This window comes from Rutilus rutilus (assembly GCF_951802725.1).
Source record: "Rutilus rutilus genome assembly, chromosome: 2".
Lineage (NCBI taxonomy): Eukaryota > Metazoa > Chordata > Actinopteri > Cypriniformes > Leuciscidae > Rutilus > Rutilus rutilus.
Genome location: NC_140210.1, coordinates 42,624,571 through 42,651,372, shown reverse-complemented (window position 1 = coordinate 42,651,372; position 26,802 = coordinate 42,624,571). Strand labels below are relative to the sequence as shown.

The 26,802-nt window shown below is 37.0% G+C and overlaps 1 protein-coding gene and 2 long non-coding RNA genes across 7 annotated transcripts; all 3 read right to left on the bottom strand.

The window, feature by feature from the left end:
- Positions 1-480: 480 nt before the first annotated feature.
- Positions 481-5,987, bottom strand: LOC311286200. Of its 2 annotated transcripts, none has more exons than XR_014626503.1 (2): positions 5,948-5,987; positions 481-3,812 (listed from the first exon to the last, which is right to left on the bottom strand). It is a non-coding gene; the product is annotated as an uncharacterized lncRNA (long non-coding RNA). The 2 variants fall into 2 exon arrangements; XR_014626504.1 differs by having other exon boundaries at positions 481-3,809.
- Positions 5,988-18,676: 12,689 nt separating this feature from the next.
- LOC311286874 lies at positions 18,677-23,029 on the bottom strand. Of its 4 annotated transcripts, none has more exons than XR_014626660.1 (4): positions 22,733-23,029; positions 21,924-22,185; positions 20,987-21,066; positions 18,677-19,894 (listed from the first exon to the last, which is right to left on the bottom strand). It is a non-coding gene; the product is annotated as an uncharacterized lncRNA (long non-coding RNA). The 4 variants fall into 4 exon arrangements; XR_014626661.1 differs by having other exon boundaries at positions 21,924-22,182; positions 22,733-23,026; XR_014626662.1 differs by lacking the exon at positions 22,733-23,029 and having other exon boundaries at positions 18,684-19,894; positions 21,924-22,726.
- Positions 23,030-23,258: 229 nt separating this feature from the next.
- On the bottom strand, positions 23,259-25,582 carry LOC311281012 (uncharacterized protein). Its single transcript, XM_084393634.1, has 2 exons — positions 25,481-25,582; positions 23,259-24,460 (listed from the first exon to the last, which is right to left on the bottom strand). Exon 2 carries the CDS (start codon positions 24,449-24,451, stop codon positions 23,861-23,863), a length of 591 nt encoding a protein of 196 aa, XP_084249760.1. The 5' UTR covers positions 24,452-24,460; positions 25,481-25,582; the 3' UTR covers positions 23,259-23,860.
- Between the last annotated feature and the right edge of the window lie 1,220 nt (positions 25,583-26,802).

Here is a 26,802-nt window from a genome sequence, read left to right as displayed (position 1 = left end):
AAGTCGGTTACGACGACAAACTGCAGTCAGGTCGAAACCTCGATGAGGACGACGAGCATGCGGTTGTAAGGCCGGTTGGATGTACTGCCAAATTCTCTGAAACGCCTCTGGAAACGGCTTATGGTAGAGAAATGAACATTCAATTCACGGTTAACAGCTCTGGTTGACATTCCTGCAGTCAGCATGCCAATTGCACGCCCCCTCAAAACTTGCAACATCTGTGGCATTGTGCTGTGTGATAAAACTGCACATTTTAGAGTGGCCTTTTATTGTGGCCAGCCTAAGGCACACCTGTGTAATAATCATGCTGTCTAATCAGCATCTTGATATGCCACACCTGTGAGGTGGATGGATTATCTCGGCAAAGGAGAAGTGCTCACTAACACAGCTTTAGACAGATTTGTGAGCAATATTTGGGAGAAATAGGCCTTTTGTGTACATAGAAAAAGTCTTAGATCTTTGAATTCAGCTCATGAAAAATGGGGGCAAAAACAAAAGTGTTGCGTTTATAATTTTGTGTTTTGTGTAGATCTTTGGCAAAGACTGCCTCATTTTTGTGACTTGACAACAAATTTGCTGATGTCACTGACCTAATGAAAGGATGATATTACTTTGATTATATATTATTTATAAAGTTTATCACCACTGGATAGGAGTTTACCTCATGCCTCATGATCTTAAATATTTGTCTTCATCATTGCAATAAATCATTAAAAGAATACAGTGATAAACATGAAGTGCTCAACATCATATCTTAAATTTACAGATTGGTAAACATACATTTATATTTAAATATATTTATCATATAGATTATATGTACATTTATTCATTTAGCAGATCACTTTTATCCAAATAAGACATTTGTCTAAAAAAGACTAGATGCAATACACTGTTTCAAAATTAAAAGCAAAAAAACAAACATGCAGCTGTGGATAAAAACTATATTTTCAATTTTAAAAGCAAGATGAAAACAGCAAAAGTGAATAATATACAGATCAGTATTTTGCAGAGTTTTGCACAGACAGTTGTAGTGGATGAATGTGAGCTTTGACTCTGATTGAGTTTAGCAGCAGATGAAAACTGTGAGCGTCTGCATTGCATTTTATAATGTATCTGATAAGACTCGTTCAAAGTTTTCTTGAGGAATTCTTCCCGGCTTAACTCTTTAATCTCCTTCATGAGATCAGAGCTAATGCAGTAGGTGTGATTCCGGTCAAAGTTTGTCTGATCTGAATGCTTTGTCACATAAATCCTGTCAAATCGTTGAGTGAATAATTGATATTTAAATAAAACAATGATGCGATCTGTGTTGCTGTCATCATCTAAAAATCCTGTGTCATCCTCAGTGACATATTTAGGCAGCGAGTCAGAGCCAGGGGTGTGCAGATTGCCCACCTCATAGTATGGGAGATTAGAGTAAGGAAGAAGTTCATCCGCATTAAAGAATCGGTGGAAACCAAAAGCTCCATTTTGGGGTTTGCAGAGAGCAATTATACGACCATTGGAGTCAATCTGAACACATTCATCAGCAAACCACCACAGCAAGTTCAGACCGTGTCTGGGAGGAGGCCGACCGAACATGGACTCTCTCAGATCAGATAAATTATACAGAGTCCTCATCGTGTTCCTGACAATCCTGCTGGAAAAAAGAGTAAAGAACAGGACTGGTTTTACTTCAACATTAGTGCACTTATTTATTTATTTAACAGCCATTCTGTTTTTGTGGAGTAACAAGTGGACACATTAAGTTTCATTTCTCTTTAAACGCACACCCACAGTACAGCTCATCTGGACTAGGGGAGACTGGGGATGGTTGTAACACTTTTTGCTACAGCACCTAGAACTCGCTTAATTTTTTAGCTTGAGTTCTCAAACTTTTATACAAAGTACCCACATTTGTTTACTACAGATGGAACCAATTCAGCCCTCTACAAGAATATCACAGACCGCGTGAGTTGATGTCAAATACATGGTGTTCCTTTGTTACAACCTACCCCACTACCGGGAGCGGGGGTTTTCATGATTCTTTTCATGATGATCTGCTTTTCTGTAGTATGCATTATTAGTGTGTTAGTATGGTGTTTACTGTGTTTGATAATGTAATTTATTTCTTTTAATATCAGTCTACTCCATGGGCGTCGGAACCATTGTATATGGGTGGGACAATTAAGACCCACCCACTTTTTAAGACCAATGATATTGGACCCACTTACTTTTACCGTCTCTGATTCAGCGCATTTCTCTTTTCAGAGCGCCATCAGTCAAATCCTTTCCACTTGAGGAATTCCCTAATAGATTAAACTCCATTTCCGTCGAATCGCTATTATATTTCTCAACGAGCCGCAACTGACGAAAGTAACCGCCCGTTGTACCCTTCCAGTCAAATATTGCGTTGCAAACATCAATAACAGCTTTAAGTTGTCATTGCTGGCAAATGACCTTGGTATTAGCGGGATAATCCACGGATAGCTGTGCATTTAATGCACGACGTCGAGGCAAAGAACCGCCCGACGTGAAGTGGAGTTTAGTTTACTTGTTTTAATTAAAAGGCACCAGAATACATGAAATGGTATTTAACCGTTAAGTTACTCCAGTAAACATTTTTTCTGGGGGAGGACCCACCCACTTTTTTTTTTCTTCCGACGCCCATGGTCTACTCTAATGCATTAATTATACTTTATATAATGATACTTTCCCAAAATGAATCGATACATAGGCTACCTGAAATGAATCGCTACTTTTCCCAAAATCAAACAATACTTTTCCCAAAAAGAATCGCTACTTTTTCCAAAATGAATCTATACTTTTTTTCCAAAATGAATCGATACTTTCCTAAAAAGAAGAGCTACTTTTTGACTGCAAGTCGTACTTGACAGCACCATGGAAACGAATCCGAGAACTGATGATACGCTGATGATGCAGATGATTCGCCATTTCATTCTTAACCAACGTTCTTAACCAGTTAAGACCTTAAATGATCTTTCGGCTTAAACCTTTAATGATCTTAATGAGTTCAATGCTAATGCAGTAAGTGTGATTCTGGTCAAAATTCACCAGATCTGAGTGCTGTGTCACATAAATGCTCTCAAATCGGTTTTCCCTTAAGTTAAACAAAACAATGATGCGATCTGTGTTGCTGTCATCATCTGATCGTCCAGTGTAATATACAGTGACATATTCAGGCAGCGAGTCAGTGATGTGCAGGTTGCCCACCTCATAGTATAGTCGGTCAGAGTAAAGGCCCGTTCACACCAAGCACGATAACTATAAAGATAACGATAAGGATAACTATATGCGTCCACACCAACGAACGATAACGGTCTTTTTATTCTAAGCACGCGCGCGCCCGCCCCATTTTAAATGCGCGAGACCTTTAAATTAGAATGGATTCTGATTGACTGTCAGTGTTTTATCGTTTGACAGCTGGAAAAAAAAATCGTTCTGAAAGTGATCCCAACGATATCGTTCCTCATATCTTTATCGTTATAGTTGTGGTGTGAACTCTGTTATTCTTTAATATGGAGAACGATTTTTAGAATGATATCTTTATCGTTATCTTTATAGTTATCGTCCTTGGTGTGAACGGGCCTTAAGGAAGAAGTCTCTCCCTGTTAAGGAATCGGTGGAAACCAAACGCGCCATTAATAGGGTTGCAGAGTGCAACCATACGACTGTTGAAATCAATCTGAACACATTCATGAGCAAACCACCACAGCAAGATCAGACCGTGTCTGGGAGGAGGCCCACCGAACTTGGACTCTTTTAGATCAGACAAATTATTCAGAGTCCTCATTGTGTTCCTGACAATCCTGCTGGAAAAAACAGTGCACTTGTAATGCAATAAAAGTTATAATATTATGTTTTTTTTATGTAAAATATACAAATACAGGGACAACTGCAAAATGTAAAACCAAGAAGCAACAGAAATCAGTTCGACTTCATTTAAATCAGTTCATTTCATCATTAGTTAAGTCTGCAGAAGTGGAACGCCTGTTATTCATAAAGTGCATCACTGATCATGTTGATCACATGGTCATTTATTAAATTTTTGGGGTAATGGTGATAAATGCTACCAATAAGAGTGTTTCTGTTTAACAAATTTGAATCTATTCAGCAAATTTACTCTCAAAAGCAGCACATCAAAGTCTGTTTTGACCAAGACCAAACAGCAGCCTCACATATATGTGGTTTATGGGGACTCGACAAACTGTATTCGATCACTTTACACTGATAATATGTGGTTTACACTATAGCTTACACTAATCCTAACAATCACAGAAAGTGTGACCACAGGAAGTGCCCTCTGTAAAAAGTAATATGCCATATCTACTCGATAAAATTTTGGCAACAGATTACTAGCAATATTATTAATTAAATTTAACAAATAAGAATTGAGTAAGAATTAATCGATTAATTCCTAAAAAGTCAACCATTTAAAATGAGTAAAATTTAAACAAAGATATCTGAGTAACAGACAGACGTTAAAGATGAATTATAAGAACTGATTATTTTTTATTGCCAACATTGAAGACACCTGATGATAACAAGCAGAATCACAGAAGGAGAGAGAAACACAAGAACTACAACTGACTTCAGCCATCGCCTTAGATTAAATCAGCAGAAAATACATTAAATCTCTCTTATTAACCAGACTGACTTTATTTATGTTATATGTCTACAGTTCTTTTTGAGAATTAACAGAAGTTTAGATGTTAATGGTTTATTGAAAATATGTGGTCACCACTATGGTGCTCAGTGTTTCCTTTAGTTGGGCAGTTTGACTCATGCTTTTTATGTCAGTTTGTGGCTTTTGTCATGGTGTTTGGTAAATTGTTGCAAAGAAAAACAAAAACAAATTCATCTAAGGCGGTGGCTGAAGTCAGTTGTAGTTCTTGTGTTTCTCTTTCCTTCTGTGATTCTGCTTGTTATCATCAGGTGTCTTCAATGTTGGCAATAAAAAATACTTTTTTCCTGTAACTGCTTTGGATTCAGTGTAGCCTGGCTTGACCCAGCCCAAAGACAAGAAGAAGCACATTGATCACATGTTTACTCCTTTGATTTTTGTCCCTTTTAGTATTGTATACTGTAGTAGAGTGTACTGTAGGCTGTACAATGAACAAATTGTATGGCCCTGAACATTGTTAACAGTACCATTTGTTTACAGTACTGACTGCTCAATAGATTTTGACTGGTTGCAGGTTCATATCAACAAAGAACAAGAATTACAGTGTCACAGAGACAAAGGACAAGTTTGTGAGATGCAGGGTACAGTACTGTAAAAATAGGGGTACAAGGAGGAGGAAGAACAAAAGAGCAAAGAGCAAAGCAGAGTAGTAATTTCTGATCAATTTTGCTACTATGATAGAACATGTTTTCGTTCATCAAAAGACATGACGGAAAATATGAAAGTGAAAGTTGAAAGTTCTCTCCCTGAGAAAATATGTTTCGAACAAAGTGTTTTCTATTTTTTGGTGTATTGTTTACTGACTGTTTGATAGTATATACAATTTTGATCACTTTGTTTATGATTTGAGAGCAGTGTTTGATTTTGAACACAGGTAAAACTGTTTTGAGGCGAAAGTTTCATTTTGCAAGAGGAGTCAGAGGTTTTGTTGTGCTTGAAGATGAGGTTTTGTGTTTAATGTTTTCAGAAAATGGAGCAAGGTTTCAGAAATTGTGTTTTAGCAATTGAGAAAAACTGTAACAGCCATTCAGTTTTTGTGGAATAACAAGTGGACACGGTAGGTTTCATTTCTCTTTAAACCACACCCACCTACAGCCCATCTGAGAGAGAATTTCAAATATGCTAACGGTTTACTACGTCAGAGCTATTTGGTGTTGTTAAAAAAATGATATGAAAGCAGCATTATCTGGTGTAAAGTTGAAAATAATCCTATATATTATTTTTTTTTAAAGAAAAAGAAAAAAAAAGAACAGAATACTGTACCTTGTTCGCGAGCTGTGAGAGGATGTGAGTCAGTCAGTGCCGGCCCGTGGGGTTGTGGGGCCCTAGGCAAGATCATGAAAATTGGCCCCACTGGAGTAAAAAACTCTCATAACAATTTCATGAAGGAAGAGAAAGCACATGATACGACAATTTCAATATTTAAGTTTGTAAATGTGTATTAAGTGTAGCATTCAAAAATGAAAAAAATATTTACATGAAACTCAAATAAATGAAATAAAATGTATGAATTGTACATAAATTATAATATATATATATATATATATATATATATATATATTAAAAAAATTAGGCTATAGATTGCTCAATATATAAGTTTATAAAAGTGTAACATTCAACGTACATATGAAAAAACACTAAGAAACTAAGAGATTTTTAGCATAGCCCTAGCCTAGTACATAAAAGACAGAAAGCACACATAAAAAATAAAGCATATTAATAAAGCATAAATTAAAGGTATTTTTGTAAATGCAGTAGTAATTATGCATAATGACTAGAAATGCAGTAGGCTACTACATTTTAACTTTTTACTGATGATCACAATAATAAAAAATGTTTTGTATTATTTAGAAATGTTTAAATATTAATTTGGAAAGAGGGAGAAACCTGTTTTTAGCGGGAAGGGAGAATGGATGGGGTGGGTTAGGACTGCATGATAATAATGGAACTGATAATCACAATTATTTTGCTCAAAATTATAATAGTGATTATTAATGACCATTATTCTCAGTTGAGAAATTGCAGAAAAAGAGACAGTTAATATAAATTAATTGCATAAATAGCCTATCAAAAGGGGTAAAACGGCCATTTTGAGGTCTGAGATGGTCCACCTTAATTAAAAAAAACTACGATAACTTCATCAGAGGATTAAAATCTATACAAAATGCATGGGTAGATAATTCTTAACACGCTGAATGTGGCCCAATTTTCCCATGTCTGTCTGTCTGTCTGCGATCATGGGCATTGTTACATTTATTAGTAAAACTAATAATACAGCAATAAATAACGCACTTATAGAAGCCAGAAGAACAGACCTTTACTTTGAGCTTGTCTTTATTCCTCAACCATTCTCCTCTTCCTTTTTTCAGCTCCAGAAAGATGGCGTTTGGATACCATTTCTACCACAGTTTAACATATTATTATTTCAATTAACTAAAAATAGCACTGCTGTATGACTACTCTGACGAGACTTCGTGACGTTATGACAGACAAGAGGCAATCCAAATATGTGAAGTCGATATTACCATAGAGATTATAATATTTGGTATTTTATTTTTGACAGCACATTTTCTGTCATGCAAAATGCCTCATATAGGCCTAAGAAATTAAGCATTACTAAAGGGTAAGAGCACCAAAAAAAAAAAAAAAAGTCTCTTGTTTCTAAAACGTGAGCATTTTGGAGAGAAGTGTGGTGGAATCCGTGTGTGTGAATACTGTGATAATTACGGTACTCGAGGTCTCCCACTATATCTCGGGCGGTATTATGCAAATTAGCATGTGACGAGCTACTGTGTATATTTCTTATGTTTTCGTATTTTATTCGTTCTATTGTTATGTATTTATTATCTTTTTCGGAAATTTGTCATGTTTGAACTATACAGAGCTATCCTTTTTATGTATGTTGTAGGTCTGGGTAATTTATTAGATACTCACCGTCTCTGTGAACTGTATCATGATTAGTCAGGTCCATGCAATGCGTCAGCCTTCTCTGACTGCGAAAGTCGAGATGCACGCACCTGAGTGAATTCTCAATATTATACTTAATTAACGATTAATAAAATATAGTATTTGTTAGATACAGGGGCCCCCTCTGGCAAGGCGGGGCCCTAGGCGACCGCCTATGTCGCCTAATGGACGGGCCGGCTCTGGAGTCAGTGCACGCGCTCACTTTACTATTTATGTGTCTGTAACAGTGGGCGGTGAAAAATACGTAAGAAACTCCGTACAAAAACTAACATTGGACTTTTATGGATGATTATCAAGGGTTGAACATTTATCAGAGAAACATTTATGTAGACTAAACCTACACTAGACTCATGAATAAAAGTTGAATAACAATGTCAGTCTTTGAAAAATATATAACTTTTACGGAAATTAAAACGTTTGCTAATGTAGCCTATTTGGTTCAGCTTTTATAGGCTACTTGAAAATTTTCCCCCTTTTCTCACAGCACTAAAACTGTTATTAAAAGAAGTTTTTTTGGTGTTATTGAAGGAGTGATGCTTTATACAGCTGCAGAAGAACAGACGAATAACTGGGAAAGTGAAACTAAAGCTGACGGACAGTAGCACGGGTTTGTAAGATGAGAAAAACTCTTAGATATTATTATATTTATAAAGGCATAGTGTCATGCCATTTAACTAATATTAATTATAAATGGCTGTTTAAAATTGCCATGTATAGCCTATGTCTATATATGTCACTGTTTTATTCTAAATATAGGTTTAGCCTACTTTTGAAAGTCAGTTTCTGTATCAGACACTTAAAGCGATGACTAAAGTTACATTTTCAGCTGTTGCTGTCCAGGAAAAAAGATGCAATTAATTAACTGAACACATATTGGCTTTAATAAAGAGGAGTTTTTGTATATCAGTTGACAGTAAGCAGAGGTTAAACAGCACCTGAATGTATTTGTGCATAAATCAGCCATTCAGGATAAAATATGAGTCTGAGGTGAATAAATAATAAACACATCAGTTCTTCCAGGGAGGGAGTGAGAGGTCAGCTGACTATGTAGGAAACAGAAACTGAAGCAGAGAGACAGCAGTGGGCGTGTCTAAGAAGATCATATGAGCAAACACACACTGCACTAGACACACACATGACATAGTTTGAATCATATTAGATTTCATTACTCTTTACTTTGTCATTACTTTTATTTTATGTTTATTTTTTTGTCCAGGCTTGTTGGGCATTCTCTGTAAAAATACAGCAATGGTAATTTTAGCTCAGCATCAGAGGTCTTGAGTTTCACAAACGTATCTAACAATTAAAAACATACAACAATATCATTATTTTGGGTCTGGAACGGATTGGGTCCAGGGGGATCCGGGTGCATTCAGAAAATCAGTCAGTACCTGGTGTGACCACCATTTGCCTCACGCAGTGCAACACATCTCCTTCGCATAGAGTTGATCAGGTTGTTGATTGTGGCCTGTGGAATGTTGGTCCACTCCTCTTCAATGGCTGCGCGAAGTAGCTGGATATTGGCAGGACCTAGAACACGCTGTCGTATATGCCGATCCAGAGCATCCCAAACATGCTCAATGGGTGACATGTCCGGTGAGTATGCTGGCCATGCAAGAACTGGGATGTTTTCAGCTTCCAGGAATTGTGTACAGATCCTTGCAACATGGGGCTGTGCATTACCATGCTGCAACATCAGGTGATGGTCGTGGATGAATGGCACAACAATGGGCCTCAAGATCTCGTCACGGTATCTCTGTGCATTAAAAATGCCATCAATAAAATGCACCCGTGTTCGTTGTCCATAACATACGCCTGGCCATACCATAACCCCACTGCCACCATGGGCCACTCGATCCACAACATTGACATCAGCAAACCGCTCACCCACATGACGCCATACACACTGTCTGCCATCTGCCTTGTACAGTGAAAACCGGGATTCATCCGTGAAGAGAACACCTCTCCAAAGTACCAGACACCATTAAATGTGAGCATTTGCCCACTCAAGTCGGTTACGACGACAAACTGCAGTCAGGTCGAAACCTCGATGAGGACGACGAGCATGCGGTTGTAAGGCCGGTTGGATGTACTGCCAAATTCTCTGAAACGCCTCTGGAAACGGCTTATGGTAGAGAAATGAACATTCAATTCACGGTTAACAGCTCTGGTTGACATTCCTGCAGTCAGCATGCCAATTGCACACCCCCTCAAAACTTGCAACATCTGTGGCATATTGTGCTGTGTGATAAAACTGCACATTTTAGAGTGGCCTTTTATTGTGGCCAGCCTAAGGCACACCTGTGTAATAATCATGCTGTCTAATCAGCATCTTGATATGCCACACCTGTGAGGTGGATGGATTATCTCGGCAAAGGAGAAGTGCTCACTAACACAGCTTTAGACAGATTTGTGAGCAATATTTGGGAGAAATAGGCCTTTTGTGTACATAGAAAAAGTCTTAGATCTTTGAATTCAGCTCATGAAAAATGGGGGCAAAAACAAAAGTGTTGCGTTTATAATTTTGTGTTTTGTGTAGATCTTTGGCAAAGACTGCCTCATTTTTGTGACTTGACAACAAATTTGCTGATGTCACTGAACTAATGAAAGGATGATATTACTTTGATTATATATTATTTATAAAGTTTATCACCACTGGATAGGAGTTTACCTCATGCCTCATGATCTTAAATATTTGTCTTCATCATTGCAATAAATCATTAAAAGAATACAGTGATAAACATGAAGTGCTCAACATCATATCTTAAATGTACAGATTGGTAAACATACATTTATATTTAAATATATTTATCATATAGATTATATGTACATTTATTCATTTAGCAGATCACTTTTATCCAAATAAGACATTTGTCTAAAAAAGACTAGATGCAATACACTGTTTCAAAATTAAAAGCAAAAAAACAAACATGCAGCTGTGGATAAAAACTATATTTTCAATTTTAAAAGCAAGATGAAAACAGCAAAAGTGAATAATATACAGATCAGTATTTTGCAGAGTTTTGCACAGACAGTTGTAGTGGATGAATGTGAGCTTTGACTCTGATTGAGTTTAGCAGCAGATGAAAACTGTGAGCGTCTGCATTGCATTTTATAATGTATCTGATAAGACTCGTTCAAAGTTTTCTTGAGGAATTCTTCCCGGCTTAACTCTTTAATCTCCTTCATGAGATCAGAGCTAATGCAGTAGGTGTGATTCCGGTCAAAGTTTGTCTGATCTGAATGCTTTGTCACATAAATCCTGTCAAATCGTTGAGTGAATAATTGATATTTAAATAAAACAATGATGCGATCTGTGTTGCTGTCATCATCTAAAAATCCTGTGTCATCCTCAGTGACATATTTAGGCAGCGAGTCAGAGCCAGGGGTGTGCAGATTGCCCACCTCATAGTATGGGAGATTAGAGTAAGGAAGAAGTTCATCCGCATTAAAGAATCGGTGGAAACCAAAAGCTCCATTTTGGGGTTTGCAGAGAGCAATTATACGACCATTGGAGTCAATCTGAACACATTCATCAGCAAACCACCACAGCAAGTTCAGACCGTGTCTGGGAGGAGGCCGACCGAACATGGACTCTCTCAGATCAGATAAATTATACAGAGTCCTCATCGTGTTCCTGACAATCCTGCTGGAAAAAAGGAGTAAAGAACAGGACTGGTTTTACTTCAACGTTAGTGCACTTATTTATTTATTTAACAGCCATTCTGTTTTTGTGGAGTAACAAGTGGACACATTAAGTTTCATTTCTCTTTAAACGCACACCCACAGTACAGCTCATCTGGACTAGGGGAGACTGGGGATGGTTGTAACACTTTTTGCTTCAGCACCTAGAACTCGCTTAATTTTTTAGCTTGAGTTCTCAAACTTTTATACAAAGTACCCACATTTGTTTACTACAGATGGAACCAATTCAGCCCTCTACAAGAATATCACAGACCGCGTGAGTTGATGTCAAATACATGGTGTTCCTTTGTTACAACCTACCCCACTACCGGGAGCGGGGGTTTTCATGATTCTTTTCATGATGATCTGCTTTTCTGTAGTATGCATTATTAGTGTGTTAGTATGGTGTTTACTGTGTTTGATAATGTAATTTATTTCTTTTAATATCAGTCTACTACTCTAATGCATTAATTAAGCCATGTTAGCGTTTCGGATCGTCCACGAGGAGGCGGGTTTCTTGACATCATCACGTACAATTGAAGTCCCATTTCATTGGCTAAGCGCCAACCAATAAAACGGCTCGTTTGAACCTTCACATTGGAGCTGCGAGTGTAAATGTTCACGTACAAGTACGAATATTTATTGTACAAGTTCTCAAATTCACATCTACGTGCTCTCGAGTTTTGCTACTCTTTTACCTTACCTTACTCTCGCCTCATGCACTGTCAGAAATAGGGGTATAGTAGGAGTCCATTTCTGTCCCCCAAGGTACAATCTACACTAACGTACCCCATAGTGCTTATTATTGGATTTCAAGGTACATATGTGGACCTTTTTGAGGGTCAAAAAGCATCAAAACAAGGTACATATATGTACCGTTTCTTTTAAAGGTTAAGGTACAGGGTACAACCCCAGTGACAAGCCATTGTACCCCGAAAGGTAGGCTACAATGTACTTTATTTTCTGAGAGTGTGGCGAGATCGCTCACCGCCTCTCCTCTACGTACTGGAGCAATCCATTTGATTATATTTTGACTTCATTTTTTTTTTTTTTTTTTTCTGTTTCAGTAACAGGTTGTGGATTTACTTTTCTCAGTTCACGTTTTGTTATTTAGTTAGATCAGCGAGGTAAGCAGTTGCACGCAAGACTCACCTGTTTTATTCTTTCCGTGAGCTAGGTAAGATCTCTCCAGGTGATTAGGTGTAGTCAGGGCTCTCGGTTTCTTTAGCTGCCCTACCTGTGTACTTTTATTATTTTCGTTAATCTTTGATGTCGTTGATTATCTTATGTGTAATTGTTGTTCGTTTGACTTTCCTATTAAAACTGTATGGCGTGATTGGACGTCAGAAAAGCAATCAATCGTCTGTGATTTTTGATCGGTCCTTACCTTTTGTCTATTTTAAACGAGCTAAAGTTAGTTAAGGGCCGTAACAATCCTATACATTATCAAAAAACAAACAAACAAACAAACAAACAAACAAACAAACAAACAAGAATGACCATAACAAGCCATAAAAACAGCCAAACTTCAGTTGAATCATCTTATTTCCTTATTGGTGAAACATCACTGTTATTCATAAAATTATATGATCTGATACCCTTTGCATGTTTATTTACTCAATATTTGGGATAATTTGATATATAGTTTTCAGCTGTCAATCAGAGTATAGTACACACACATGATTACATTCATGTACACGTTTAAAATAATTCAGCAGATTTTCTTTCAAAGTCAGCAGAATAAATATTGGTCACTTACACAGAAATACAAGCAGAAAGATCTCTGTAGCGATAGAAAGACTGATCCTCAAGACTCTTACAGTGAGTTGAGTGAGGTTTCTGGAAAAAACAATGAAATCCAGATTGGCTGTGCCATTCCAGGTTATTTGATTCTAATTCATGAATTATTTTAATAAATAAATCATTTCTACCTGTGACAATTCAGTGCTCTCACCGTGTCTCTGGTAATTTGAAAAAGATCGTTTTATCCAGCAGTTTCTTGCATTTATCAACTTCCACAGTGTCTTGTGTGAGGTCGAAGACACTCCTAACCTGTTTTGTAACTAAGTAATAAAAATCAGCTATATGAACGCTTTAAATGAATCCACCCTACCCTGCAGAAGTTATAGAAGTGTAATACCTTTTGAGGGTGGAGCAAAGATCTGCAAACAGAAACTGATGTTGCTCCATGCCAGATATTTGCATGATATTTTGCATATACTGTAAGTTACTCTAACAAGAGTTGTATAGCCTTCAGTTATAACAGACATGGTGCATCACAGAAAACCTTCTACATTTTTAATAAAACATTGTTTATGTTTATTAACCCATTTTAATTATGAGTAGGCTACCAGGAAATCCTTATAAATCACGTTTATGTTGTAATGCAGTGTAATAATCATGTCATTAAACACATTTGTGTCCTCAAAAATCATTTAAACACTCTCACACACACACACGTCTGGTTCACTATCTTCTCTCCGCTTACACTAACCCTACCCCTAAATCTACCCATCACACAAACCTGTCTGCATTTTTACAATTTAAAAAGAATTTACTAAAAGAAAACATTAATTTACACAAACAATAGGAAACAACAGTTCAGTGTATAATGCAATTTGTATTTTAAACCAGGAACCACATATATAATAGAAAAGAAGCACAACCAACAAACAACTTAAAGGTTGTATCAGTGATTTCAGGCCCCAAAAAAAGATCACATTCATCTAATCTTTCCTAACGATCCGCTAGCTGTCCGCCCCATAAGCATGCCGTCAAAAACCGCGTCTCTGTAAGCAGCCTAGGCTCTGAGATCTGCACACAAAAACAATTGGTTTCACCAACCACTCAAAACCAAAACAAATAGTGTTCCAACCAATCACCGACAGGGGGAGGGTGTTGTGAGGTTTTGTGCTCGTGTACGGCTGCACGCGAAGTCGGAGCTGAAGAAGAAGCTGGCTCAAAACCTCACAACACCCTCCCCCTGTCGGTGCCTACAGAGACACGTTTTTTTGACAGCCTGCTTATGGGGTGGGCAGCTAGCGGATTGTTAGGAAAGATTAGATGAATGTGATCTTTTTTTTTGGGGGCCTGAAATCACTGATACAACCTTTAACATTTGTTATCATAAAATGAAACAGAACACGAATGTTGTGAATCGAACTCATGCACAGTTCTCATGTGTTTCTCTTTAAATCCTGGCCTGTCTCTCATTTTCTGATCTGCTTCTTTTTTTCTACACATCCTTGCAAAGTGTCAGATTTTCTTACAATACAAGCATTTAGCTGTCTTTGCTCCACATTCATTGGAATGGTGCGTGGCCAACCCGCATCTGCAGATCTTTGTCTGCACGCGATTCATCTCTGTTTACTCTCGGTCCTTTTGCATGCCTTCGCTGCGTGCGATTGTGCTGCTTAGTGAAGTGTACTTGACAGTTTTTCAAATTGCTTGACTGCTCCGACAGCATCTTTGACTCTGCCTGTGCTGCCTCAAAGATTTGTGGCATCTTTAACGCCTTTTCCAAAGTTAATCCTTCTTCTTGCAACAATTTGTCACGCTTCTTGCAACGATTTCACATGTCCATCATTAATTAATGTTTTGCTCAGTTCAAGGTAAAAGGAAGATGAACAATATTTATATAATAATCACGATTCACGAATATTCAGTTGAGGAAATCAATGGCAAGCAGCTCTTTATAGGCTATTTAATGAATGGCACACCAAGAGTCGTTAGATGGCGTCTCGAAATGACTCTGTAATCTGGCATGTTGTATTTTACCTCTGAGTATTCCAGATGCTTTCTCTTGTCCCACAGCTTTGGGTCTAGGTCAAATGGAACAGCTGACTAATGCAGAGTTGAGGAAAGCTCAAGAGGGGGACACCGTAAATTGGAGTAGTGAAGCGAGAAGTGGAGTCAGGAAAAATACTAGATGTAACTAGAAGTTCTGATGCTACCTACCATTGATCTGTTACAACGGCAGTGACCCAAGTTAAAGGCCCCCTGATATCAAAATGTAACTTTTTTAGCTTTTAGTATGAATATGTTAGCCTTTAGGTTATGAATAAGCTTATGTGTTGCAAAACAATGACTAAATTCACATTTAGGAGATATAAGCATTCAAAACTTAAAGTCTCTCACTTCTGATAAAATGGATCACAGATTTTTATGACATCACTGTGAACTTCAGCTTCTCATCAGATCTTCTGTCCAATCAAATGCTCTCTAGAATCTAAAGCGTCCCGCCCCCTATGCTATAAATATCACCTGGCCAAATCGACCGTTGACACGTCACGGAGCAATATGGGTTGGAGATGTGTGTTCAGTTGCTCAAACGCTTGAGTTATATTCCGTTTTCCAACTGGTTAAGAACGTTGGTTAAGAATGAAATGGCAAGTCATCGGTATCATCAGCGTATCATCAGTTCTCGGATTTGTTTCCATGGTGCTGTCAAGTACGACTTGCAGTCAAAAAGTAGCTCTTCTTTTTAGGAAAGTGTCGAAAAAAAGTATCGATTCATTTTGGAAAAAAGTATCGATTAATTTTTAAAAAAGTAGCGATTCTTTTTGGGAAAGTAGAGATTCTTTTTGAAAAAGTAGCCATTCTTTTTTGAAAAAGGATCGATTCATTTTAGGAAAAGTAGCGATCTTTTAAAAAAAAGTAGCGACTCATTTTTGAAAAAGTAGCAATTCTTTTTGAAAAAGTAGCCATTCTTTTTGCAAAAAGTATCGATTCATGTAAGGAAAAGTAGCGATTCTTTTAAAAAAAAGTAGCGACTCATTTTTGTAAAAGTAGTGATTCATTTTTGAAAAGTAGCGATTCTTTTTGAAAAAGTAGCCATTCTTTTTGGAAAAAGTAGCAATTCTTTTTGGAAAAAGTAGCGATTCATTTTGGAAAAAGTAGCGATTTGTTTTGGAAAAGTAGCGATCCATTTTGGGAAAGGTAGCGATTCTTTAAAAAACTAGATGTACCGCATGGCGGTACAAAATATGACCGCCGCTCAGGCCTGCACTGGCTTTCCACAAAAATAAATGACGTGGAGCAATTTGGCTGTATTGCGTGTTTATGTATATACCTAAAAAAAGTAGTAGTATGTGCATGTCTGTCTGTGTGTGTGTGTATGTGTGTGTGTTTGTGTGTGCGCATGTGTGTTTGTGTGTGTGTGTGTCTGTGCATGTGGATTTGTATGTGTGTGTATGGGTGTGTGTCTGTGCGTGTGGATGTCAGTGTGTGTGCATGCTTGCGTTTGTTTGTATTCCTGCATGTGTGTGTGTGACAGTATCATCCTAAACCAGCAACCCTTCGCTCAACAGCACCATCTACAGGCCGATGAGTGTACAGTCACTAAATGTGCACATAAATGAATTTATTTTATACCCCCCCATGGATGAAATTCTACGAAACTTAGCATACCCCCAGAGGATGTCAAGTTAATCATACAATGAAATATGGTGCAGTTCTGAACATCTCCACTGAAGATAGGGGCGATTAAAGCAGAATAATATTGCATTTTCATTTTTTATGGGAGGGGCGCAAATCACAAATGAGTGATTATGGGCTAGGTTGATGTGGGCCCTTAAGACCAACATACCATAAAAATGTCTTCATCCTCGGTTCCACGGTTCAAGTAGTTATTTAGGAAAAACTGCATTTTTGGGGTTTGGGGCGGCCCAGCGCGGGGGGGGAGTGGCCCCCGGGGACCAAACGAAATTTTTCCGTAAAAGTCTAGTGGGGCTACATGCCCACCAAATTTCATGTTCCCCGGTGTTTCGGTGTCCCTGGTATCGTTGACTGAAAATTCAGTAGATTGACGGGAAAAAAAAACAAAAAAACTTTGACAATCGATTATGGGCTAGGTTGATGTGGGCCCTTAAGACCAACATACTTTGCAAATTTCTTCATCCTCGGTGCCACGGTTCAGGTAGTTATTTATGAAAAACTGAATTTTTGGGGTTTGGGGGGGCCCAGCGCGGGGGGGGAGTGGCCCCCGGGGACCAAATAAATTTTTCCGTAAAAGTCTAGTGGGGCTACATGCTCACCAAATTTCATGTTCCCCGGTGTTTCAGTGTCCCTGGTATCGTTGACGGAAAATTCAGTAGATTGACAAAAAAAAAAAAAAAAAAAAAAACTTTGACAATCCCTATATGACCGCTTTCGCTAGCTACGCTAGCGGCGGTCATAATTAATAGCGACTCATTTTTGAAAAAGTAGCGATTCTTTTTGAAAAAGTAGCAATTCATTTTAGGAAAATAACAATATTTTTTGGAAAAAGTAGCGATTTATTTTAGAAAAAGTAGCGATTCATTTTGGAAAAGTAGCGATTCATTTTGGGAAAAGTAGCAATTTTTTTTGAAAAAGTAGCCATTCTTTTTGGAAAAAGTATCGATTCATGTAAGGAAAAGTAGCGATTCTTAAAAAAAAAAGTAGCGACTCATTTTTTAAAAAGTAGTGATTCATTTTTGAAAAGTAGCGATTCTTTTTGAAAAAGTAGCCATTCTTTTTGGAAAAAGTAGCAATTCTTTTTGGAAAAAGTAGCAATTCTTTTTGGAAAAAGTAGCAATTCTTTTTGGAAAAAGTAGCGATTCATTTTGGAAAAAGTAGCGATTTGTTTTGGAAAAGTAGCGATCCATTTTGGGAAAGGTAGCGATTCTTTAAAAAATTAATAGCGACTCATTTTTGAAAAAGTAGCGTTTCTTTTAGAAAAAGTAGCGATTCGTTTTGGAAAAGTAGCGATTCGTTTTGGGAAAAATAGCAATTTTTTTTGGAAGTATCGATTGTTTTTGGGAAAAGTAGCGATTCTTTTTGAAAAAGTAGCCATTCTTTTTGGAAAAAGTATTGATTAATTTTAGGAAAAGTAATTCTTTTCAGGGATGTATCGATTCATTTTGGGAAAGTATCGATTCACTTTTAAAAGAGTAGCCATTCACTTTGGCAAAAGTAGTGATTATTTTTGGGGAAAGTATCGATTCATTTTAGGAGAAGTATCGATTCATTTTAGCTAAAGTTTTTGGATCATCAGATTCATCAGATCTTCTGTCCAATCAAATACTCTCTAGAATCTAAAGCATCTAAAGAAAAAGTAGCGATTCGTTTTGGAAAAGTAGCAATTCATTTTGAAAAAGTAGCCATTCTTTTTGGAAAAATTATCTATTCATTTTAGGAAAAGTAGCGATTCTTTAAAAAAAAGTAGCTACTCATTTTTGAAAAGTAACGATTCTTTTTGGTATTTGGTAACAAAGGTATTGTTTCATTTTGGGAAAAGTAGCGCTTCTTTTAGGAAAGTAGCTATTCATTTGGAAAAAGTAGCGCTTCTTTTTTGGAAAGTATCGATTCATTTGGAAAAAGTAGCGATTCATCTTAAGGAACATATCGATTGTAGCGATTCAAAAAAACTAAATCACTCAAACACAAGTCAATGGTTTTTGGAGTTTTAATACATTCTCTGTTTGTATATGTCAAAGAGTAAGCACAACAATTATGAAACGAAATTACTATAAATCAGGGCGTAAACACCGAAGACATTGATTGGAGTGTGTCGACCCAATATTTAAATTAATATCAATATTAATACTGATTCTTGGTCCTTCTAAATCTTGGATATTTATTTACATCAGTGCAATGAACCATTAAAAAGAATGCAGTGATAAACATGCAATGCTCAACATTGTATTTTATTCTATATAATAAAATAAAAAAATTATTAACGTAAACGTTAATAAACGTTTTTATTTTCTTTCATTCCAATAAGCAATTGTCCCAAAGGAAACAAACTGCAACATCCAGCTTCAAAATGAGCAAGAATAACAAACAGAAGTGGATGAAAACTATTTAGCGCCAAATTTAAACCATAAAATGACAGCAGCAATAATGAGCAACAGTAAAATCAAGACGCAAATCAGCACACACCAGCATTTCTTACTCAGACAGGTTTCACTCTGCACTGGCTGAGGTGTGTGTGGCTGAGGTGTGTGTGGCTGAGGTGTGTGTGACAGTCTTGCTGGGACATGAGGAAATGCCCTAGGTATGTCTATGGACACATACTGAGAAGGATTGGGTGGATTTTTGCGGATGGGTCCTCTGAGGAATTCCTCACGGCTTAAACCTTTAATGTCCTTCATGAGTTCAATGCTAATGCAGTAAGTGTGATTCTGGTCAAAATTCACCAGATCTGAGTGCTGTGTCACATAAATGCTCTCAAATCGGTTCCACCTTAAGTTAAATAAAACAATGACGCGATCTTTGTTGCTGTTGTCTGAATATCCTGTGTAATTCACAGTGACATATTCAGGCAGCGAGTCAGTGATGTGCAGGTTGCCCACCTCATAGTATGGTAGGTTAGTGTAAGGAAGAAGTTTCTCCCTGTTATAGAATCGGTGGAAACCAAACGCGCCATTTGTAGGGTTGCAGAGTGCAACCATACGACTGTTGAAGTCAATCTGAACACATTCATGAGCAAACCACCACAGCAAGATCAGACCATGTCTGGGAGGAGGCCGACCGAACTTGGACTCTTTCAGATCAGACAAATTATTCAGAGTCCTCATCGTGTTCCTGACAATCCTGCTGGAAAAAACAGTGCACTTGTAATGCAATAAAAGTTATAATATGATGTTTTTTAATGTAAAATATACAAATACAGGGACAACTGCAAAATGTAAAACCAAGAAGCAACAGAAATAAGTTCGACCTCATTTAAATCAGTTAATTTCATAATTAGTTAAGTCTGCAGAATTGGAACGCCTGTTATTCAAAAAAACGATATCGCTGATCATGTTGATCATTAATCACATGTTGATCACATGGTCATTTATTAAATGTTTGGGGTAATGGTGATGAATGCTAACAATGAGAGTGTTTCTGTTTAACAAATTTGAATCTATTCAGCAGATTTTCTCTCAAAAGCAGCACATCAAAGTCTGTTTTGACCAAGACCAAACAGCAGCCTCATGTGTGGTTTATGGGGACTCTACATAGGCGTAATGGTAGGCGTTTATACTGTACAAACTGTATATTCTATCGCCTTTCACTAAATAAAGCGTAGCATCAGTTCTGGCAGGTCAGGTTAGTCAAGCTCGCATCAGCTGACTCTCAGCTGATCCACGTCTACCTATAGGAACATGACGCCTATCACTGTATACATATATAAGCTCCTTCAGTATTATCAGCAGCTATCGTGTTTCTCTGGAGCGAATTACCCTCCTCCCTCCCCAGCTCCTCCTCTCGTCAGTCAGTTTGGCATTCTGATTCCCCTTGAATGGAATCATGTTGTACTTTAAATCTTGAATTAATTATATCTGCAATGTTGGTTCAATGTTGGTTCAGAACAGAACCATACCACCAATCTGCACGCTAACTGACAATCGTATTTGACGATTGTGGTCCTGACTGAACCCTATCAGATAAAGCTTTCTGAATTTACAAAAAAACAAACACACACACACACACACACACACACACACACACACACACACACACACACACACACACACACACACACACACTGTTTAGTATGTTTTTTAAGCCATAGGAAGTGTCTTCATAAACCACCTTATGTTGTAATACCTATGTCATAATACACATTTGTGTTCCTAATAAACCACATATGCCAGGACAAGGGGAACTGGCTAAACACATTTACAGATACTGATTACTTACAAAGAACTGAGAAAAACTGATCCTTCGAAATGATTGCGGTGAGATGAGGGGTTAATCTGTAGTGCACTTATCTACCATTTCTGTAAAAGTAAACAGTTCAAAATCAATAACACACACACACGCACACACACACACACACACACACACACACACACACACACACACACACACACACACACAAACATACAAATATATATATACACTGTATATAAAGTATATATTAAAAACTGATACACCTTACCCTGAAGTGATACACCTTACTAGACCTTTGGCACTGACTGCTTCATTTATATGACATGGCAACAGTGCATATTTGCATGATGTCACTGAACTAGTAACATAGTAACAGGAAGTACTCTAGAGGCTGTACGTGTGTTGCTGTTTTGATGAACAGAAACTTAAGATTGCAAACTTTCTGCAATCACAATGAAGGCGGCGAAACTTATGCAGAAACACACAAACGCTACTTTGTATTGCTATGTCTCACTCATATTCAGATTTCATCTATCTACATCATTGTAATAAATCATTAAGAGAATTAAGTGATAAACATGCTACGCTCAACACCATAGAATGATGAGCATATGTTTATAATTATATTTAAACATATTATATTCATTTAGCCTCCAAATAAGCTGTCCAAACGGAGACAAGCTGCAATACAGATGGCTGTGTTTAAAATCACCACTCATTCTCTATTCCCTACATTACTTCACTAATATAGTCCACTTGAAGGAGTGAATGAAAACGAGTGGGTGAATTCGGACACTGAGAGCACTGAAAGGGCTGCCGCTTTTGCATAGTTTGTCCTTGCTGTTTAATAATTAATTGAAACATAGTAAACTGGCAGCTCCAGTAGTAATATGAAACGATTAGTCATGGAAACTAGCATAAACCTTAATTAAACAATTTAGTAATCAATTTAAAAGCAATTTACACTTGGAGCCTATGATATTACGCTGTAACCACATTGGGCCAGTGGTTTGGGAAATGGACGGATGGATGATTCGGCTGCGGGCGCCATTTGAAGGGTTGCCAAAAGCTCCATTTGCAGGGTTTCAGAAACCAATTATATGTCCATTGGAGTCAATTTGAACACATTCATGAGCCAACCCAGATCAGACCGTGTGTTTGGCTGACCAAACCTGGACTCTCTCAGATCAGACAAATTATACAGGGTCCTCATCATATTAATTCTGCTGGAAAATAAAATGTAAAGAACACAACTGGGTTTACTCTAACAATGGCACACTTGTAACGCAAAGAAGGATATTTTTAATATCACACCGAAAAAATGCAAAACCAAAAAGCAGGCGAACTTCATTTAAATCAGCTCATTTCGTCATTAGTGAACTCTGCAGAATTATTCAGTATTTGGGATAATTTGATGTGGTTTTCAGATCAGCTCATAACTAACATTGCCTTTTAAAATCCATTCAGCAGACTTTCTTTCAAAATCAGCACAATTAAGTTTGTTTGGTCCTAGACTATGACCGAAACACATCTGCAGAAATGATTAAACAAGTAGAAATATAAATATAAGAAATATAAAAGATCACTGCATCAGTACAAAGTCTGAACCTCTATGAATCTTGTAGTGAGATGAACAGTTAATCTGAGGTAGAGTAAAATTTTAAGTAAAAAACAAAGAAGTCCAGATCGGATGTGCTATTACAGCTAATTTGATTCTGATTCATAATTTATGTTTTTTAATAAATAAAAAAGTCTCTCAATAGGGACTCTCACCGTGTCTCTGATAATTCTGCATTTGAAAAAGATTGTTGTATATCCAGCCTTGCATGTAGCAGCTTCCACAGAGTCTAAAGATGCTATATAGATGCTCCTAACCGGTTTTGTAACTGGAAAGCAATAATAATCAGCTATATGAGTGCATTAAATGAATCCACCCTGCCCTGCAGAAGTGATGGGAGTGTAACATTGCCTTTTGAGGGTGGAGCTCAGAAGATCTGCAAACAGATACTGATGCTGCTCCATGCCAGATATTTGCATGAGCAGAAGAACTGACAGGCTAATGTGAGTTAAGTGGAATTAATTTGGTTTAATATTATTAGCATTTTAATCTTTTGTTTTTGTTGCGTCCCTTTTAACACTAAAATCATATTGTTTGTTCCATCAGAAATACTCAAAGCATGGAAATTCTGTCAACAAGCCCCAATTTCCCTCACATTCTTTGCATATCTGTTTTCAAGGGCATCTGATATTACACAGCTATCAAAAGAGATGCTTTTACCAAAAACAAAAACATTCGAAGTAGGATTTTCCAAAGTCATTTTATTTCAAACCAAGCCAGAGAAATCACATATGTAATAAAAATGACAGGAAATTAATTAGAATTTGTGTTAACAAGAGACATAACATGACAGAAGAGAAGTGAGTCTTTCTGAAACTTCGATTCAACTGAACCAATTGCTTCGCAAATTGAATCTTCGAGCTCTCGAAACTCCGCACGCCGACGACATCTGCTGCTTTGAGTCATGAAAATGCATTCTGATCAACTTTTATAAACTTAAATTATAAAAATGAGAGATTCTCTTACAATCACACGTTTAAAACATTGAATACCACCCCCACCTTACACCACTGACACTGGCAGTGAGTGCACTTACATTTCAAAACAGTAGGATCATGTAACGAAACATCGTTTTTCTGAAGTCACGTGACTTGGGCAGATGCGTGTGATCCGATTCACTTACTCGATTCACTCACTCGAAAGATTCATAAAGGCGCGATTTCCCGCACATCACCAATCAATATTTTATTCAGGTCAAGGTAAAAGATTATAAAAAATGTACGTGTTTATAATAATCCCGAATAAAATGAGAGTAGCTATAGTTTAATGACTCTTTAGCCTATTTAAAGAATGGTACACCAGGAGTCGTTGTTATCCTGCCTGTTATAATCGCACTGTGCTGTAACTCTGGCCTGTTGTTCTCCAGAAGTATTGGAGAGCTCGGAGAGATACTGATCTCGACTCTTGTTCTTGATGATCTGGAGGAGGCCCTGACTCACACGGAAGGTTTTGCTGCTGTCAAATCGTTTCGGGTCGCTGTGTTCAGTCACAAACACCCTGTTGAATCTGCCATAGGCGTCCAGACGCACAATAACCCGGTCCTTGTTATTGTCAGAAATAGGATTATTGCGGCTGTAATTTGCCCTGACATAATTTGGGAGCTTGTCTGCTCCTGGATAATTCAGGTTGCCCACCTCATAGTATGGGAGATTCTGAATGGGCACAATGGGATCCTCTTCATCAATTCTGTTGTGGTACTTGTGGAAGCCAAAGTCTCCATTCTGAGGCCTGAACCTCAGGACAATTTCACCATAGCTGAAGTCTATGTAGTCATGAGCAAACCAGTACAGCAGATTCAGGCCATGTCTCGGCCACGGCTGACCGAAGCCTGATTGTTTCAGCTGGGACAGTTCATTCAGTGTATCTCTCACCATGATGGAGGACTGTGTGAGAGAAAGAGCAATGATGAAGTATTCAAAGATTTAAACTAATAGAAAAACATAAGCTTACAAAAAAAGCAAAACAAAAAAATCAGGTTTGAAAGGGATGGTTCACCCAAATAATGAAAATTATGTCATCATTTACTCACCCTCGAATTGTTACAAACCTGTATGAGTTTCTTTTTTGATGGACCCCATTGTATTTTTTTCTCTCCATACTATGGAAGTCAATGGGGCCCATGAACTTTTGGGTGAACTATCCCTTTAAGACTAATAGACTTGGAATAATTTTCCCTTCAAGTTAAAATCTATATATTATATAATTGATATGTAATTGATAACCATTTTTATTTTCCACCACTTTTAATTTAACTTTTTGTTTTGTTTTTCATTTCAGGTTGGGTGTAATGGGTTACTAAGAAATTCATTACTGTACTTGAATTACTTTTCCCTTGACAAAGTAAAGTAAGGGATTACTCTTAATTTTTCTATAATTTAATTGCAGTTACTTCTGATGTAATTGCATTGCATTTTAGAGTAACTTACCCTTAAAACAAGTGAATTCTGCAAGAATAAAATATAAAAAGCATATATTCCATGTAGACTCTAAATGTATAATACAACTTAGTGTTTTCTTTACAATTCAATACAATACATAATACAATTATACAAAATAACTATATTAAATTTCTCTTTTCGGCAGGGCAAACATCATATTTCCAGTACAGTACAACATATATTTCCATTTTTTCTTTAAATCGCATCATTAAAATTGACATTGTTGAAAATATTGTAGTATATATTTTTTTTAATGAAAGGACAGTGAAAACATGTCGTCAACTACTGCACATATACCATCTTAACTAGAGCAGAAAATGTGAAAAGTCAATGTATAAAGGTTATTTTCTAGAGTTGTTTCTGCTTCTCAAAGTATCTCCCTAAAACCAAGTGGAAGAGAAGCACATGGGGTTTATGCATCACAAGCATTTAAAATATGGACAACACAAATATGTGAACTTGTACCTTGTATATGGTGAAGACTGATCCTCCAAGTTTCTTGCAGTGATCTGGTTATTGATCTGCAGTGAGTTCAGGGGTGCTGCAGTGCTTTTTAAAATGATTCCTTCAAGACACGCCCCCCCCCCCTTTGGAAAGTTCAGAGTTGGGAAATAGAAACTTAAACTCTGTACTAGTTTTTGCATAACTGAACAATGCAAAAGTATGTACTAAAATAGTGATGATATAATGTCACTTGACCCCATTGCATTGTGTGTTTAATGCAACGAATGGGATCTTGGATATATTTTTTTAATGTACATTTGCACTAATACACACATATTTACAGCCAATAAGAGTACGCTATTGAAAACATATCTCATGTCAGTGTTATGACTGTTAACTAAAACAAAATATTAAAACACATTTACGTTAACTGATGAATGCATCTGAAATTTAACATATAGCCTAAAAAAATAAAGAAATGTAAATAGAAAGGGCGACATTTCTACAGTATTTTTTCTAAAATTAATAAAAAGAAAAACAATATGTAAAAGAAAAAATAAAACTGACAAAAACTTGAAAATGGAAAAACTAATATGTGATGTGTATGTTTGCAGCTTGTTCCTAAAAAGATGATACAAATTAAGTTAAAATCTAATTAATAAACACTTAATGGCACTTTATAATAACTTGTGTGCATTGAGTTAAATGTTGTCAGCAGTAATCATTAGGACCTAAAACATTTACACAAAGAAATCTGTCAAATTTAACAGTGTAAATATGCAGTCCATTCAAGCATTTTACCATGACACATAGACAGTGTTGGGAAGTGTATTTTACTCATTTACTGCTCTGATATGATTTATATGAACAGATAAAAAAAATTATTTACACTAAGAAATTTCAGAGTATAAAAAAAAAAGAAAAAAAGGCAATTGACCAATAATTTTCAGACTTTTCCAGAATGAATTTTATAGAGAATATGGCGGGTTTCCATTTGAATGTCTAGGCAGTTTTCCATTGTTATGGTACGAATCCTTATAATTAAATGATTTATATATTATACTTTCTTAGTGTACACATTTCTTAAGACAAAAAAACAAACAAACTAATGAATATCTAGCAATATTTAGCCAATGAAAAATTCCAGGCCTGCAAATCTCCTGAGAAGCCTGCTTCAGCTGCATACCTTGAGGAGGAAAACATGTGTTTTCCGGTAAAGAAAAGGGTGGCGCTCCTCCAGAGCAGAAGCCGGGAAACCGAAACTTATGTCCAATAACTGCATTCCTAATCGCTAAGAAAAATATGCAAAGTATGACGCTTCATAATGACAGGCGTGACAGACT

What these genes read in the sequence shown, in the direction of transcription:
- LOC311281012 (XM_084393634.1), bottom strand. Translation starts at nt 24,451, where the DNA reads ATGGTGAGAGATACACTGAATGAACTGTCCCAGCTGAAACAATCAGGC.